Source organism: Rhamphochromis sp. 'chilingali' (genome assembly GCF_963969265.1).
Source record: "Rhamphochromis sp. 'chilingali' genome assembly, chromosome: 2".
Lineage (NCBI taxonomy): Eukaryota > Metazoa > Chordata > Actinopteri > Cichliformes > Cichlidae > Rhamphochromis > Rhamphochromis sp. 'chilingali'.
The window spans coordinates 61108916-61128779 of NC_137930.1; the positions used below are offsets into that span (position 1 = coordinate 61108916).

The window sequence follows — 19864 nt, forward strand, 5'->3', positions numbered from 1 at the left end:
TGTGCAAATAAAACATTGTGTCTATTAACGTTTTCCAACTCTCCCAAAAATTTATAGTGGTGCTCATAAAATCCTTTGAAAAAAAGGCCGAAAACTTTTTTGTAATTTGCCTGCATTTGTCAGAGAGCAGGAATTAAAGTTTGCCCTCTTAACAAGTGAGGCACAAAAATGCAGATTAACCTCAAAACTCAATCTCAATACATCTACACTGAAGTCTTTCTCCGCAAGATTAAACCAAATACGATGTGTTTTTTTTTCTTTATCATAAATCAATTCATTAAAATGTAAATTAAAAGAGAAAAATGATAATGATAAGTAATGTCATTCTCAATCACATCTTCTTCTTTTTCAGCTGGGTAGATAAAGCAAATAACGAAAAAAGATGGCAGAACAAAGTAAACACAACCTGACCACACACACACCCATTTCAAACCTCTTTTGGTTTTATGTAAAATTACCGTCTCCCCCGGCTCTTAACACAAGCTCATCTCCATTAGCCGCAACCTAGTAAAACTGACTCCCCCAAATGAGTTGTGAATATGCATTCCCCCGGCCCAACTCTCCCATCCATACAAAAATACTGCATCCGCTCACTTACATCCATATCTCTTGTAAGTCAGCTCATCCCATAGGCCTAGTCACCATACTACCCATACCAATATCATAAATGACTGTGGGGGAAGCCTTCATTAGGGCAGCAATGCCCCTCCACCCGCCTAATCAGGGCATTTTCCTCGAGCACATTGGGATGGTGGTTTATGGCCCAAACGGGGTTCTGTTAATGAGGAAGTATACATGTCTCCATTTCCTGTCTAGCCAGGTCGGCAGTTCCTGTAGTTGAGTCTATTATAATTCTATTGCTTTTTTTAATGAGTTATATTCATCTTGGTAAAGCGTCAGACACCATAAAAGCAAATAATAACAATAAATGCCCATAATACAAATCTACTTCTGCTAAATGCTGTTATAGTCACACAGTAGTGAATGTTTTTTCCTCTCTCATACAAACACTGTCGAGCGATCCACTGCACTCCAAGCAACGTGGCTTTAAACCCGTATGATGACAGCTGAATTACTGCAAATGCCACAGCAAATTCTGTTACAGTGTTCCCACAAACGCTCGGCTTTTTCTGCTCATTCTTCTCAATCTCCCTCTCTACACCTCTGATCTCTCGCTGCCCAGGTCTTTCTTTCTCTCCATCATCCCCTCTTCACTCCCAGGCTTCGCTGACATTAACCTGGAGCACTCACTTTTTCCCATGGTTCTCCCATGTTGCTCTCCACATGTCAGCGCGGGAGGCTTTATGGCCCACATCCATCAGCATCACGTGCCAGGATTTATGGGAGATGGAGTCCAAACCCAATAGCTCTGAATCCGTCTTGCTAAAGCTGACCCCTGGGCTCCTGTGCGATGTAATAGATGAGCATCCTTGCACCCTACCCCCACGTAACCACACCTCACTCCTCCATGCTTCCCTTTCTTCACCCCATCTTCCTCTCTTCCCTTTACTTTCATGACTTTTTCCCTCCCTTTGCACATAAGTCCAGTCTTCTACACTGCCCTAGTTGGCTCTTGTTGATCATTCATTCAAGCCCTAATAGAGATTTGGTTTCCAAAAAATTAATGGAGCAAACTGATCCAAGGAAATATCCAAGTACACATGGCCCCTACACTCACACTTGAGTTATATATCCATTGAGTTGCAATTGGGTTAAAATGTAGAAGTGCCCTTCACAGGATAAACGAGAGGCAGCAATTATCTCTACTCACCGTTCGCTCCCACAAACAGACCTGTAGGAATGACAAAGGGCTGTCATATCATTATGTCCTGTAGCAGAAGATGAGAAGCTAAATTAGACAAAAGTTACAGCTGTTCTAGCACAGCTCACGTGCAGCTCACAATGACCCTAAAGAAAGATTTAACACAAAGTTACATCAGATGAAGCGAGACAAAAGCAGACTTTCACATTTCTAGTTTTCCAACCAGCATGATCTCACAGAAATATGTTAAATGACTTAAGAGCACATTATGCTGTGCTGTCAGGTAATCTGTTAATATACCAAGTCTGCATCATAAAACAACAACAACAACAAAAAGTTCCTCGGGAGGTTTGGAGTGGTGGCTGGTGCCAGCAGCCCTACAGATCGGCAAAGCAGATTTAGAGCTGGTTTTTGTTTTAGAGGCTGAAATAAAACACAAAAGTCTCAGTCAGGAGACTCTGGTTATATGTCACCACCCTCAATCACTAGAGACTACAGTAACCTGAATCTCATGGGTTCTTTTTGTATCATAACTCATGCATAGACAAACTTCTGGTTTAAAGACTTGAGAAGAGGAATGTCCCGATTTCCACTTTTTAGATGGTCGCCATTCTCATTGAGTCTTCTTCAATTTACTTAAATTAACCTACCGTGACACATAGTGGTTAATTTTACTGTAGTCTCTGAGTTATAAATGGATCACCACTATTTGAGAGAAAGGTTTCACAGTTTCCTTAATACACTTTATTAGATGGAACAGAAAAGTTTCAAGCCAAAGTCTGAGACACATACTTCCTCCTCATGGTCCACAGCAGAATTAATCAGCAGAGCTTCATGTGGTCTACATATAGCACTGTGACCAAGGGAGCTGGAGTTCAAAGGTCAAACTGTGTTCACTGGTTTACAGCGGGTTTTTATTACAGAGTTATTTGATATATTTACCAAACCTGTTCACCTTCTAGCCTCCTCCTATATAGAGCTGGTTATCTAAAAAGTTGCACAGAAAACACACTCTCTCTTTCTCACACACACACACACCTCAATTGGAACACGTGAAATAATATTGCCCTGCGGCCCCCCAAACAGGTCTGGACCCTAATAAATGCTTTACACTTTGAAAGAACAGCAAGGTAGCTCAGACACCTTTGAGCCTCCCTCAACGTACAAACGCACACACGCACACACACACACACACACACACACACACACACACACACACACACACACACACACACACACACACACACACACACACACACAGACAGACAAACACACACACAGGCTATGCCTGGTCACAGGTCAGGAGCGCTTGTAGTTCTCTGAGGTAAAGGAAAGCATAGCCGCTTGAACTTGTAATATGCTCCTCTCTCCCCTGGTGCCACTTGTTGGGGGTTTTAGTGCAGGGGGAAATTACACTAGCTCCCTGTGTGTCAGACTCATGCTGAAAATCAGGGCTACACACCCACAAACACAGACACACATGACCAAACAGCTAAGCCTCAGCGTGGCTGAGACAATAGCTGTATGACAGATGAAGCGGTGGTGAATGTGTGGGTGTTACCTTTATTGCAGAGCATCACTAATAACTTTTTTTTTTAAACAGAGGTAAGTCTGAGCAGTCCAAATGTTAGATGCTAATCATCTAACATTCCCATTGGATGCAGAGAGCAAAGGACATAACCTGACTTTTTCCAGTGAACAGCACACAAACAATGCCATACAATTAATCTGGTAAAGCTGTAGTGTAGGCCTAATCACACGCACGTATGTAGGCATAATCGTGCGTCACAATGTTGGCTCTTTCCTCACCAAAATGAACTCAACATATAACGTAGACCACGAGTCAGATGTGAGCTGAGAGATAATCGTTGATATGGGGCAAGAGAGAATGAAACTAATAAAAAGGCAGTGTATCAAAGTATCGCAGCTGAGCATTAGTCACGTGAGGGCAACTACGCCACAACTCTGGTGTTCTCTAAATGAATCCCCCTCGTCCCGCGCTTGATTTATGGACCTGTAAAAACACACGTTGTTTTTAATCTACTGCTGCCTGAATCTGCCTCTCTAATGAAATGTGGATCTGTGTGTGTGTCTGTGTATGTGTTGAAGGGCATGCATGTGTGGGTGGGTGTGTGTTTGATAATGATGTATGGGCTAAGGTCTAATTCTTTGAGCATGAATTTTCTCTCTGATAAATATGCATCCAGTTACACAGACTGATTAAGCTGTAAACCAGTGTTAACTCCGTGTCACAGCACATACAAACACGCAGACATACATACTTACATGTGCACATGCACACATGCACACAAACAACTTCCCAGAAAATAATGATAGCTGTGCCTGGGGCAGGATTATTCGGATGCCTGAAGCAGTTCACTGGTATCATTCCATGAGACCAGACTGCAGAATATACCCTATAAACACAACCATATAAGCAGAAAACACTTTGCACAGTCAAAAAAGATGACACGCAGAGTTCAGCATCAAAATCCAACTGCATATATTGACTGTGGAGAAATTAAATAACAGAGCTGCAGGTATGTATTGCTTTTTAAAGGCACATCTTTAAAAGGTTCCAGTCTCATCCAGCTGTAATAACGTCATCCTTTTATTTCGGAGTGCTTTGTGGAAAGTGGAGATGGACGACCAGCCTGACTTTGAAATTTGTAACTTACAGCGTCAGAACAGTCGGATATCCCAGCAGTTGACGTGTTATGACACACTTGTCTGTTCATTAGTGAACAAATCCCAATGTCCTTCTCAACCGACACACGCTACTAACATTTGCAATCTCCTTCTTCTCCGTTTTCACCCCCTCCTCTGTCTCATATGCGAAATGCAACCAGACATTGTAGGGCACAGAATACACTCATTAGGTTCCCATCTCATGATGACAAGAGACAGCATCCGACAATTTCAATCTCACAGAGACATCAAACACAGAATTACATGTAATTAGCCTACTGCATCGCCTATGAACTTTATCTCGGGATCTGAGAGCCTATGCTAATTTCAAACTGTGCTAAAATGCTAAAAAAGCTCAGGGTAATGGCAGATAAATGTTACAGGCCGTTGCCAGATGGCTCCTGCACTCGACATTACTATGCTTGCTTGTTTGGCAGACGTCAACTAAGCCTCGGTCTATTTAACTGCAGTCTATTACAATTGGCTCATCTCTTGATTTAAAACAGAGTGTGTGCTGGACGTGTCTCTCTGTGGTCAGCACTTCTCAGACTTCAATAATAACATTCTCTGCTGGCAGACAGAAAAAGAGAGAGAGAGAAAGAGGGAAAGAGATCCAGGCAACCTCTCACCTCTCTCATCATAAGAAGCCCTCATCCCAGGGCAATGGGTCCTCCTTCAGAGGGAAAAGTGAAAGAGAGAAGGATGAAAATCTGTCAGGTTCAAACAACAAAGAGGTGCTGCCTTACACATCCTTCCTGAACCCGTCCCCTTCAGTGGCAGTGACATCATTTAAATCATTTAAATCCTCCCCAACATGACCTATGGCAAGTGACCCATCATTCTAACGCTCACACTTCCTTGTGAGACGCCCGCTGAAGTGCTTATTTAGCAGAAAATATCAACCGGCTAACTACGTGATTTATTCAAAATTATTCCTTCATGGTGCTCCCTCACACAAAGCATTTGCCCATAGTTCACTGTGGTCCAGGCAATTAGGAGCAGGCCACACCTCTTCAGGAGACAGAGCACCTGGCTACGGCAGACAGACATAAGGAGGAACAGAGCTGAGCGGCACACAGCTTTTCACGGTGGGCTGGAATAACTAAGCAGAGCGCTGAGGGAGAGAGAGGGAGAGAGTGAGGAATGCAAGCCAGGCACTTTATGATTCATTTAGGTTCCCCATCTCCCTGGTCACTTTATTAGCAGTCTGGGAAGAGTGATGCATGTCCCAAAGCTATGCAAAATGCATAATTAAGCATTTAAATACACACCATGCAAATGTGTGTGTGTGCACTGTTCATGTGAGGGCACATACATACTGAACCTGAGGAGCGTATTGCAAAGATGCACAATCACACACTGGTCTACTGTAAAACTTCAAGATATTCAACTCTTAAGGTTGTTGTACTAATAGTCTCTACTACACAAAGCCTCCTTTAGTATTCCCACAAGCTAAACTAGAACCGTCACCTGTGTAATGCAAAGAAATCCTCAGTGGTATATTACAGTAACTCTTATTGCTGTTCCTTAGCCCTGTGTGGTCACTTGCTGGGGAATAAATTTGAGTTAAAAAGGGGGGGGGGGGGGGGGGGGTGTCTCCTCATCAAATTTACATATCATGGGTGCACCTTCATTCAATCCATCCTTTCTGCTCTTAAGCTAGAGTAGAAAGTAGTTAAAGGCAGGGAACTGGGGATCCTAATTCGCAGGCAGCGCTCAAGTAGAAAACAAGCAAATAAGCAAATAAAGAGAGATGAGAAGTTCTCCCTGGAGAGGCAGATTCATGCTGCTAATATGCAAAGAAACAGAACGATTTGTACAATCCTGGAAATAAAAGAGAACCACCTCTACCTCGGTGATTTAGTGGATGCACCTGAGGAGACGATTGGATGAGCAGAGGGAGGTGCAGGTGTAATGTTGCTGTGGTCCGGAGACAACCTAAGGGGCTATTTAAGTACAAGTCTTGACATCACCAGCAACAATCTCCGTTGGATTTATCTGAGCTCCAACAGTGATATGTAAGCAAAACCCCACACTGAAGAAATTGCCTCATTTCTAGATGAGAAAGAAAATGAGTATCTCCCAGTGTTACACACACATATTGAAAGAATGGGGCAGGAGATGACAGACAGATTGGTGCAGCATCTCCAGGGATGCAGATGCTGTGGATTGTGGTGAAAAGTTCATTTCCTGGTCCATCTACATTTCTACCATCACGAATAGCTATGAGCTGTGGATACAGACTGATAGAATAAGTGGTGGATATGAGCTTCCTCCAAAGGTGTCTGAGCTCACCCTGAGAGATACGGTGAGGATCTCAGCATTTCAGGAGAAGCTCAGAGTAAAGACTCTGAGCTTCTCAGCTGAGGGGGCATCTGTCATAAGGGCTTCCCAGGTGAGGTCTTTTGGGCATCTAAAAGCAGGAGGAGAGCCAGGACAGACAGGACAAGCTGGAGGAATTAGGTCTCCCAGCTGCTGGCACTGGTTGGGAAGGTCATGATTGTCTATTTCTGTCTTTAATTTTTTTTTTAAACATATTTTGCAACTACTTCTTTTCCTCAAATATTTTGCATTACTTTTTTTAAATCAACATGTGGTCATATTGCTTTACAACCTATAAGCTAACCATTGAATAACAAAAAAAGTAGAAGGACGTGTTGTTAACAACCACAGTTATAAATTTGTATTTCTTATTAATATTATTTAATTTTTATTTTTAATTCAGTTTAGTTTCAGTTAGTTTCCATCTTTTTTTAAGTTGTAGTTGTTTTTTTTTATTTGTTTTTCATATCTAGTTTAACTTAAACTAAGTATAATAATAACCCTGCTAACAATCTAACCAGTAAAACGTGTGTTGTGCGGTGAGATTTCATGCTTTTTACAAATTGAATAAACTTTCAAATGCGAAGACCACTACAGGTGCACAGAACTCCTTCAGTAAAAAAAATAAAATAAAATAAAATAAAGTCCACTTGGCAAAATTAGGTAAAACTAGCAAAGTGCACACATCTATACATGTTGTAGCTCCCCAGAAAAAAAAGAAAATATATATGAGCAGTATTTTTGCTTGATATGTTCATCTTTAATCGGCATCCTCCCCGAAGAGGTTGATGTGGGGATACCAGTGTACCAGTGTGAACTCGCATCTGCAAGATAGAGGATTTGAAAATGATTAATTATGATATACTGGTTACTCTGGGAGCAGAAGAGAGTGCTCCAGCCCTGCTCACTGACCTGGGAAATGGGCTGCAATTTCCTTAATCATTTAGGAAGATAAAAGAGGAGGAAAAACTGGTAGGGGTCTGAAAGGTGAGTGAGAAGGGACTTTTGAGACCCTTCTAAAAGAAGGGAAAATAAAGGAATGATGAAGTGAGGGGAGAAGTGAGGAACACTGACTAAAAGAGCAGCATCCTAAGGCGCTGGAGGGTCTGCGACGGACCAGGTCAGCATTTCACAAGTGTCAGTTCATGTTGGCCCAAAGAGAGAAGCCGGGCTATAGCGTGGCATGTCATGGTGGCCAGCGGGGCACAGGGCCTGTCAGACTGACACAGGAGGTTATGCACTGAGCAAATGGACACACGGAGGCACGCACACAAATTTCCAAACCGGTGTGATTCAGGTTAAAGGTAGAGTGGGGGTGACGGCAAAGGGTTTGAAAACCCTGCATGTATCCCAACACACAGAGTCATGCAGGGAAGATTTCTAGAACAAACGTGGGACTCGTGTAGAACTTTGCCACCTCATACTGCCGTATGTAGGCCATGACGCATAAACATGTGGCATTATCTTATAAATCATAAGCCACCAGCAGGAAGAAGCCAGTGTGCCTCGGTAAGATGGTGCATCGGGAAGTCATGGGAACACAGCATTATGTACTCACATCAAGGTTGGACTGCCTTCTTCCTGTCTGCCTTTTAAAACATTTTCCATTTCCACTTTGTTAAAAAAACAAAAAATTCAGTTACTCCACCTGAAATAGCTGGTGCTTGGAAAGGAACATTCTGTGCCATTGATTCGGATCTTAATTTATCCTACAGCAGCCCGCAAAAAAAAAAAAGGCATATATACATATATATCTATAGATCTTAAGGACTGATAACAATGGCAAAGATAGCACTCCATGGTAGAGGGTAGAGGGGTACGAGTGCATTCTCTGCCTGATTTTCATATTCAGTGAAGGACTGTCTGTGTTTTAGGCTGTCTGCCTGTCTGTATAAATGACCGCTGCTTATCAGCTCTCTGCCTGTCTTGCTCTTCCTCTCTGGCCTGTGTTAATGTTGCTGTTTGACATTGCAAGCAGCAGGCTTTTTTTTCTCCCAGCAGCCTCAGTGGACACTAGGCTTTAGCCTAATTGGTTCCAGAGCAGACCCTGACAGAACCTCTCCTCAGCGGCACACAGCCATATTAACACCCCACCACCCCAACCCCTCCCATCCTGACGCGCACACACAACAAAAACAAGCACAGCAATCAGTGACTAACTCGCTAATTAACGCCCTTACAAAGCATCTCATTAGCATGTTTTGTAGAGAGGGGCAATGGGGGAAATGAGCATTTTAGATTTAAAAAAAAAAGGAAAGAAGTTACAAAAAAGGACCTAGGCGCACGTGTGTGTATGTTATATTCTACTCAGGGGCCGAGGGCCTTGGTTGGCCCACCAAGCAGTGGTCTACATCTCAGGGGAGTCCATTACAGCTCTCTGAGGGAGACGCTGGAATCAAAGATAAGCATAAATTTAAAGGCAATCAGGAAAAATACATCTCTGGTATGCAGACAACACTTTGGTTGTTAACCAGCAACTTAACCTGCTTTACACTGTGAGGGGAATAGGAGATGGGTAGGTAAAAGGCTATTGAAAAGAATGCATATAGTTAAAGCGTCAGGCAAAGGCCAAGAGCTGCAGTGCTTAAAAATCTGAACGAGGCTCCCTGGAGAAACTTAGATGACAATACTAGGAAATTAATGTGGATGTGCCAAAAATTGCAGTTCCACCAACGGCCTCTTGGGGCTGAATCTCAAAAGAAAATAAATTCCCAGTGATTAAATCTCAAATTTTACACCTGAAGAAACATATACATATATATATATATATATATATATATATATATATACATATATATATATATATATATATATATACATATATATATATATATATATATATATATATATATATATATATATATATATATATATATATATACATATATATATATATATATATATATATATATATATATATATATATATATATATATATGTGTGTGTGTGTGTGTGTGTGTGTGTGTGTGTGTGTGTGTGTGTGTGTGTGTGTGTGTGTGTGTCAGTGTTTGAAGCCATTTTCCTCCATAGTGATAACATTATAGTTTTTTTTTGTTGGGTTTGTTGTTTATTCAGTTTATGATTTTATATTCTATTCCAGACATCCAGGCATTATTAGGAGAGATTCTGCTTGGAAAGACAAGTATGGACGGTTATCTTAGCCTTCAGTTATAGTAAAAGACACTCTAAGTAGGTGGATGTTTAGCAATGTTCCCTCTAAGCTGTGCACGTGCGCAATTGCGCACTGCTGGCACGGTCTCTGCGCACACAAAATCTGCATTGCGCACAAAAAAAAATAAAAACCTGAATTGAAATTAAAATTAATACTTTAACAATTCTGTATTGCAGTGTTAGCCAGTAATTAGCCATTGTCCAGCCAATAATGCGATTCACATTCGCAGCTAATCAACGTCTTGACAGGCTATGACAGCGTCCTTATGTGCCGACACCGGTGTTTTAGCTAGCAAAGCGGCGTAGCTGATGTGGAGTGAAGCCACGTTAATGACAACGTGTACAACCATTGGAGATGTGAGCAGGACAGACGGAACAACTGACGGAAAAAGTGTGGACTTTATACCAGTTTGGATTTTGTGTTGATAGGCCACGTAAAACCAGAGTTATGATAAAAAAAATATGCAATGTTTGGTTTTCTTCCTGAATACTATCGTTGTTTATGTTTACTGCGGGAAGAAATGGTAGAAACGGCGTTTTATAAGGAAAACACTTGAAAGCGCTCTCCACCTGCAAGCAAAAACGAAACCAAAAACCCCACCCTTTCCTATTGATCGAAAAAAGTACCATGTCGACCAATCAAACAATGATATGGCAACGTGGCATCTAGTTGTTAAGAAACGGGGGAAAGTTTTAGGAGTGATGGCGGTGTTTTGAGATGTGAGAGATTTGAGACGTTTAGCGCAAATCTTGTGAAGTGAGTGTGTAGTGTAGTCAAAAGTTTTTTTGTGTGTGTCAGAACAATGAGGCGACTGCTGAATGTTACAGGTTTTACAGGAGTGATACATCTCCTGTTGTCAAGCCTGCAGGTATCAGGCTTGTGTTGTTCTCCTTTATCTCATAGTGGACAGAAATTATTTTTTCGAGTGGCACAAATAATTTGTGTGGCATCAAATTTAATGCAGAACAGCTGATTGTTCTGTAAATAGTTTGAAATGTTTGTTGAAAAGCGCATTGGCTGCATTTAAAAAAAACTTTGCAGCTACAAGACCACATACTCATACTCATACTACAAGTCAGAGCATGCATATATATATATATATATATATATATATATATATATATATATATATATTAGGGGTGCAACGATATTCGTATCGATATTGAACCGTTCGATACAGTGCTTTCGGTTCAGTACGCATATGTATCGAACAATACAAAATTTTTAATTTATTTTATCAACTTTCCTTCTGACGATGCTGTCTGTGTTGAGCGCTCAGTGAATCTGCGTTCGACTACTCCGCCTAGGCTCGACAGTGCAGCCTAGGCGGAGTAGTCGAACGCAGATTCACTGAGCGCTCAACACAGACAGCATCGTCAGGAGGAAGAGCGCAGGGCAAGCTAGCGAGACAGAAGTTAAGCTCTCCTTACAACATGGACCTCCCCCACCCTCATTCAGATCTGGCGTTTGGAATTATTTTGGTTTTCATGTGACGTATGACCCTGAAGGTAAGCGAGTCATGCACTAAAGTAAAACAGTATGTTGGATGTGCCATGCAATGCTCAATTACATGGGTGGGAACTAGTGTGTTAGCGCAGTTAGCTCGTTAACGTGTTGGCCGTCTAGCCCCATGCACGGGGCGATCGGCGGTAGCTCGTTAACGGAGATTTGCCGTGCTGTGGCGTTAAGGTCATTTCAACGAGATTAACCTGAAAGCACTAGTGGGAACATAACAAATATGACTGCACATTTACGCCGACATCATCCTAGTGCAAAGACAAGTGGAAGCAGAAAAAAAACAAGCAAGCATGCTACTAACTTTAGCCGAGTCATTTAGACAGCTGTTAGCACATGATTCTCCTTATATGTTTAATATGCTGCTGAGAATATAGCCCAGAAGAAGCGGATAGTATAGCTTTTATTTTGGAAAGAGACATTTCTCTGTAATAAACTCTCTTTTCCAAAGATGAGTGATTCCTCAATCAGATACAGGGCTTGCAATATCGCTAGCCCGACGTCCCGGGGCTAGCGATCTTTTCAGTCGGGCTACCAAAATCTATCTCTGCCCTGCCCGTCGGGCTATTGTAGGAAGTAAAATATATGTCAATGCTTTTGCATTCTTTCGGAAATGTAGCTGGGTAATTATGTCATTGGCATCGGTGAGCCACTGTCAATATGTGACATATTGAAATCGCGTTTGAATTTGCGCTTGTTTTTTTGCTTTCACTTTGCAATGACAGCACTGATCTGTGAGTGATGATAATTTGTGCACCAATTCCTCTGACATCGTCTTATTAATTGGTAGCTTACTATGCAAACATGACAAGTGAAATCTCCCGCAGCAAGCTTAAACATGTGAGAGGTTGATCGCGCAGAGAATCGCTGAGCTTATGTGAGTGCGTGTGTAAAAGCAGCAGGACATATATTTGACTACGATGACCTTCACAGACAGATATATATTTTAGTTCTGCTGAGCCAAATAAGACAGGTCAGGGTGAAGAAGTGACAGCCAAAGAAAAGCTTACCACAAAACGGAGAAGTTATGACAAATCAGACTATAAGGCAAAAAGAAAGTGCAGCTTTATGGTTTCATGGACAAAAGAATTTCTGTGGCTGCAATATGACGAGCTATATAACCAGGGCTGCACATAAGTGGTCCGCAGGTGCGCATTCGCTGTCAAAATAAAAAACACGCACAAGGGTTAGGGTTAAATTTAAAAACTGTACTTTTGAGTTAAAACATATATTTATAATTTTAATAAATGACAAATTAAAAAGGCATGAACATTTTTTTGTATCGAAAAAATATCGAACCGTGACACCAAAGTATCGAACCGAACCGTGAATTTTGTGTATCGTTGCACCCCTAATATATATATATATATATATATATATATATATATATATATATATATATATAAAGTTAAAAAGTTCAAGTTATTTTTACTTCCAATAGTGTTAACACAGGAGGAACAATGCGGTTTTCGTCCTGGTCGCGGAACACTGGACCAGCTCTTTATCCTCTCAAAGATACTTGAGGGTGCATGGGAGTTTGCCCAACCAGTCTACATGTGTTTTGTGGACTTGGAGAAGGCATTCGACCGTGTCCCTCGGGGTGTCCTGTGGGAGGTGTTGCGGGAGTATGGGGCGTCTGGCCCATTACTACGGGCCATTCGATCCCTATACAACCGTTGCAAGAGCTTGGTTCGCATTGCCGGCAGTAAGTCGGACTCGTTCCCGGTGGGTGATGGGCTCCGCCAGGGCTGCCCTTTGTCTCCGGTTCTGTTCATAATTTTTATGGACAGGATTTCTAGGCGCAGCCAAGTGGCGGAGGGCTTTCGCTTTGGTGGCCTCAGAATCTCATCTCTGATTTTTGCAGATGATGTGGTTCTGTTGGCTTCATCGGATGAGGGCCTCCAGCTCGCACTGGAACGGTTCGCAGCCGAGTGTGAAGCAGCGGGAATGAGAATCAGCACCTCCAAATCTGAGGCCATGGTTCTCAGCCGGAAAAGGGTGGAGTGCCCACTCCGGGTCGGGGATGAGTTCCTGCCCCAAGTGGAGGAGTTCAAGTATCTCGGGGTCTTGTTCGCGAGTGATGGGAGAAGGGAGCCGGAGATCGACAGACGGATTGGGGCTGCAGCTGCAGTAATGCAGACGCTGCACCGGTCCGTCGTGGTGAAGAGGGAGCTGAGTGTAAAAGCGAAGCTCTCAATTTACCGGTCGATCTACGTCCCTACCCTCACCTATGGCCACGAGCTGTGGGTAGTGACCGAAAGAACGAGATCGCGGATACAAGCGGCAGAAATGAGCTTCCTCCGAAGGGTGGCTGGCCTCTCCCTTAGAGATAGGGTGAGAAGTTTGGCCATCCGGGAGGGGCTCAGAGTAGAGCCGCTGCTGCTCCACATCGAAAGGAGCCAGCTGAGGTGGTTCGGGCATCTGACAAGGATGCCCCCTGGGCGCCTCCTGGGTGAGGTGTTCCAGGCATGTCCCACCGGGAGGAGGCCCCGGGGCAGACCCAGGACACGCTGGAGAGATTATATCTCTCGGCTGGCCTGGGAACGCCTTGGTATTCCCCCAGATAAGCTGGAGGAGGTGGCTGGGGAGAGGGAGGTCTGGGCCTCTTTGCTTAGGCTGCTGCCCCCGCGACCCAGCCTCGGATAAAGCGGATGAAGATGGATGGATGGATGGATAGTGTTAACATACTACACAGGTCAATGACTAGATTTTTTTACATTTTCATTGTAAGTGGGCTAAAGCAGTTAATTAAAAGTAGTCTAACATAAACATAAATGTAAATGCTGTAATTTGATTATTTTAATAAACCATGTAACTTGGATGGATTAGATGGTGGCGTGACCACAGTGCACACGTCTGATGTCGCTCACAGTGGTCCAAGGGATCGCTCAGGGAGTTTGTGTGTTCGCTCAGACACATTAAAAATTAGAGGGACGATTGATGTTTAGTCTATTCTGTAAATATATTCTTTTTAAACTTGTTTTTAATCAGACTTACCATCCTATTTAATATTACTGTCAATTACGTATGCTCACTATAGCAACAATGTCAAATCCAGTTTTAAAAGCAGCAACAACAACAACAAGATTCCAGACTCAAAGCTCCAAAAGAGTAGTTTGAATGGGTGGGTGGCATCATAGTGTCTACATGCACTAGTGTGCATGACTCAAACGATTTTGGCACCACAAATATAACTGTTGATGCATATCTTTATTATCATGCTTAACTCTTGTGCATTTTCTCCTTCTGCCTTCCCATGTCCTTCTGTTCTACCTCCAGCTCCCATCTGCTGCTTATTCCCTTGGTTTTACTGTGGCTTCATCACAGTAAAGACAGCCCCCTTTGAACCCTATAAAGGCAACCAGCATCAGGCTTATTGTAAAACACAATCATAAGGTAAATGTTTATCCCCTCTCTGCCACTCTAAACTCCCCTAATGAGCCTGCTGGAGGGGTTTCACCTCACAGCTCAAATAGAGGCAGAGAAAACAGCACATTCAACTCGGATTAGGACTGCATAGGAGACGCCGCTAAAGTCTAATCGGGAAAACAGTAACGAGCAATAACAAAGTTTTTAAAAAAAAAAGAAACGAAAGAAAGAAAACTAATAAAAAGAAAGTAGGAAAAAAACAAGCAATATAATCACTAAAGTGCCAAACAAGCTCTACAACATAAAGCATTAATGACTGAAGAGTTAAATATGAAGCAGAAGTTCAGGAGCCACTCTTGGGAGAATACATTATGATTGGCTGGGAAGGATGAGCCCTCCGACCCTGCTCTTCCTGCCTGTTCTGACCTGCCACATTATCCATCAGCGACCCCACTATTATACCTACTGTCGGTACACGGCGCCACGCTGAACCACACCACCCTGCGCTGCGAGCGAGCCATCACTCTCACCCCTGAATAGCAACGCGAGCCCACACGCAGAGAAAGAGAAAGTACAGCGTAATAGTAAGCAGGTAGTTAGAGGTCAGAGGTGCTGCGCAATCGGGACAGCAGTTCCACTCCTGGCAGCCAGAGCGGAACTCTGAGAGGGACCTGGAAGTAGATATGATGACCTTTTGTACAGAGGACCCCAAAATATACCCTCTTATCAAAATGACCTTAACATAGGAGCATGGGAAGGTAAGCACGGCCCATCCATCATCTTAAAGATTAATCCTCCTCTCTATTCTTCTCCTGAATCTATTAATAATGTCGCCAGAGGGGGGAATTTGCAGCAAAGATTTATTCTGATATTGTGACTTTTATTCATTAGCCTATAACAAGGGGGATTCCTTGAAAAGGAAATATAGAGTGGGCTTAGGGAATGCTAATTCTCCATTCCAGCTCTATTTGAACTATACCAACCCCTATTAACTCAGTCATTAATTTTGCTGACAATCTGCATATGCTACATGCCAATGTACAACCAAAAAAGAAGGAAGATTAGCATTTATGGCACATAGGTCACAGCTGTTTATTCTTTAAAAGCAATCCTGGGCAGCGTCCATTTGTTAATTTACTAACATGGATAACTCTGTGGCAGGTGTGAAGCTTTAAAAAAAAATCAATTTGACAACAAAATCTGGTGCTTGGATCAGAGCTTTTCCTCACTCATTTAGTCAAAGTACTGGATTTCACAGAGTGGAGCAGCACTGACAGCCCCAGGGGCATACTTCAATTAGAGACTTTGGTGAGTTTAAACACTGCAGATCTACTCCCGCTCAAAGGCATTTGTCTCCCTCCCCCTCGCTTTTCCTCTCTCTCCCTCGTTTCCTCCTTCTCTCTTCATATCTACGCTGAGCACCCACTCTCCGTCTTCTTCAAGTCCTGCTCTCTGTAATCAACTCAGTGCTAATGGCTTATTCTTTCTGCTCCAGCACCCACATTTCACTTGTTTATTTTCCCACACTCGTAAATCTGGGGACATGTCACAAGCGCAGCGATATTAGAGCAATAATCTCAGGTAATTATCAGATGCCCTCTCACTTTTTCTCCCTCTCCCTCTCTCCATTTAACACTCTCTCTACTGCTTTAAAGAGAGACTCATTCAGAAGTTTATTTGACTGCTCCTGTGAAATGTGGAAGCGGGGTTTGAAGCTTTAAAGCAGCGGTCCCCAACCTTTTTTGCGCCACGGACCGGTTTATGCCCGACATTATTTTCACGGACCGGCCTTTAAGGTGTCGCGGATAAATACAACAAAATAAAACTATTACCGGTACCGAAAAAAAGAAGATTTATTCATAACACGTGAAAAGACCCAGGAAAACCGAGTTAACGATAAAAACGATAACAAAATAACGCTGAAAACCGATAAAAACCCTGAAAACCATACATTTCACACCTGAGCCTCAACTCTCGCGGCCCGGTACCAAACGACTCACGGACCGGTACCGGTCCGAGGCCCGGGGGTTGGGGACCGCTGCTTTAAAGCACACTCTTATAAAATAAAAGGCCTCTATTTGTAGCAGAGCCCTAAACAGGTAGGTTATGCAGTAATCTAAATTATAAATGTTATGCTTGTCCCGTATTTGTTTGAGCTTTATAATCTAAAACATCCAGTTAACACAAACACTCTTTAAACTATTATGTCACAAAAACAGTACATTCCACAAACCACAGCAAAAAGTAACCCATGGTTCAAGACCGGGAGGCGGCTCATATCCGCGGGATACGTGGGGCTGTGTCAGGAAGGACATCAGAGGTAAAAATTTGTGCCAAATCAAACATGCGGGTCCAGCCACTGAGGCAATCTCTTAAGAATAAGGGAAGAGCCAAAATAAGTTTTATAGTCAACGAAAAATTTCAATGTTTTATTTTCTTTAAATATGTTTCAGTGTTATTATTGTATGAACTCCACAGAAAATGACAACATGTATTATTGAACATCATCCTGCTGCTCCCTGCCACACATTGTGCAAAATTGTACATTTATTAAGTTATTTATATTTTACTCTTAGTACTTTAAAAAAAAATAATTTTAGTATTTGTTCTAGTTATTTCTACTGTTTTATCTACTGTTTAGTCATATTCTGCATATACCGAGACCCAAAAAAATTGCTTTGCTTATATCACATCAAATGTTTTATAAAAATTAAGCTCAGTCTGAAAATGTAGTGTCGGTGTAACAACAATAGGTTTTTTGGTTTGGGACCATTTTTTTTCCACGGACAAGCCCTTTTTGGTGTGCTTCGGACTGTTTTGATCCCCATCCCGGGAAGCCTGAAATATCAAGTGTACATGGCCAAGATACTGAAGCTGAAGTTGTATCCATTGCGGAGGGAGTGCAACTGCGATTTGTGTGTGAATGGGTGAGAATTTGGTTTAAATTTGGTAAAAAAGTGCTTTAAGTGATTGGTAAGGCCAGAAAAGCACTACAGAAATCCCAGTCCATGTATGCTCACTAATACACGAGTGTGGCTCACTGATGTTTAACAGCTTATTCTGTCTAAACCTCAATAAGGAAGTTACTATAAGTCGGTTTATTGTTGGCGTCTTTTTATAGGATTTGTTTTTGTTTGAGAAAGATGTTGTAACTTAACCACACTTTCCAGCTTTTAGAGCTCCAAGAAAACAGGGGATTACTTAGACTGTCACTTACCCACTCTCCCTGAATGAGGCTCACCGCCTTGTTGGCACGGGTCAGGTTTCGACAAGCCAGGATCACATGGGCGCCATGAAGAGCAAAAGACCTGGCTGTCTCAAAGCCTGAGATGGGAGACAGACGGACAGGAAGACAGGGAGATATAGACATGAGAAAAAGTCTACAGGCAAGCAATGCCTCAAAGATGAGGGTTTTTTTTTTCTAAAGATAACTTCAGATCCCCATCAATTTTTTCATATAATTTATTTCATTGAGTAACCCAGTCTAGTGGAGTTAATCATTTCTCTCTGAAGTGATGAAACTGATTGAATTATTGTGGTTCGCGACTTCTTCCTCTCGTCTTAGATAAAGTTTTGGATCTGACCGCCAACTCTCAATGAGGTATCGCCGCTCGCATAGAGTCAGAAAAACGGAGGCTGTTGTTAATTACGTTAAAAATTACGGCAGTAATTATGAAAACACGGGTCGTAACTGAACTAAATGAGCAATCGAACAGACATGACATTCACACTGAACCTTGGCGTGATATTTCAGGCACATCAAAGGGCCTCTGATAAGGACATTTCTCCCATGAAACGAGGTCCGCCGATATGCGCAGAATTTATCAGTCCAAGACTACTTCATGGCTCCATCCAAATCATGTAGTCACGATAAAACTGACAAAAACTGAAGATAGAGGGAGAGAAGTTCATTTCTAAATTACAAGTCTAAATGGGTCATTTCATCCCGTAGGTTGAATTAATTTATGAGATTAACTTTCTTTCCTTCACCGTATTTTTATTTCCTTTGACATTTACTACCCTTCATGTGTCACAGAAAAGTTCAAGAGCACAGAGTCATGTCATATTTTTAATCCTACTTCTATATACAAACCTGTGTGTATGTATATACATATATACACACACACACACAAGCACTTATCCACATGCAGTATGAGAGTCCTGACTGACAAAGTGAAAGGCTCAATAACTGATTGTGGCAAGAGGGTCTGAGTGGCAGAGCAGTAGGCAGAGTGTATCGGGTGGTGGATTAATATGGACTGTAATTAGATTATATGTCTTAATCTGATTTTCATTAAGAGCAAAACTGGGAGGCCTAATTGTGAGGAGAGCATTAAGGACTAATATCTATTAAAACTCGAAATTGGAGTGGGATTGGAAGCCCTTTCTGACAAGTGAAGCATGGAATGAAATTATATGACACCTTATTAGGTGTAATGGAGGGGACTGTGACTGTGAGCGGAGATCATTTCACTCACAGGAAATGGAAATGAAAATAAAAACAGCATCACAGAAATAACAAGCAGAGTGACTGGTGGGGTAAAAATAGGCTTTGAATCCAAATGAGCGGCGGCGGGCTTTAGAAAATAAATGTTAGCGTAACTTCTGAGTGTCACGCAAAGTGTCTGCGTTTTCACTTCGGCATAATCTGAACACTGCTTTTAAAATTGATAAAAATCATACGGATGTGTGCGAAATGATTTTTATATTTTTTTTCCCCACAAACGCAGCTTCATTTAAAGGCATTTTTTCCGGTCTTTATAAATTGGACAAGACTACTGGCTTCTGGTAAACAACAACACCTCACACCGACTGGTTGTGTGTACAAAGCATGAAAGTGAAATTAATCGACACCAGTGTTTTCCATAATGGGGAACAAATTAGAATATGGCAGCGACAACAGCAGCAGCGCCGAAGCCATGTATTTGCAATGACAAATAACAAGGGCTTGACATTAATTGTGAAATAACGAGTGTGGCGTTGCTGTAACAGAGACTCCCCGCCCTCTTGCCCGTGTTACCGGTGGAGAGGGCCGC

The 19864-nt window shown here is 42.2% G+C and overlaps 1 protein-coding gene across 2 annotated transcripts in view; it reads right to left on the reverse strand.

Moving 5' to 3' along the window:
* wwox (WW domain containing oxidoreductase) overlaps positions 1-19864 on the reverse strand; it is a 144158-nt gene that overhangs the window by 109267 nt on the left and 15027 nt on the right. For both annotated transcript variants that reach the window (XM_080907182.1, XM_080907181.1), the window contains one exon: positions 18046-18152. In XM_080907182.1, the coding sequence (XP_080763308.1) occupies positions 18046-18152 (107 nt within the window). The remainder of the gene's footprint in view (positions 1-18045; positions 18153-19864) is intronic.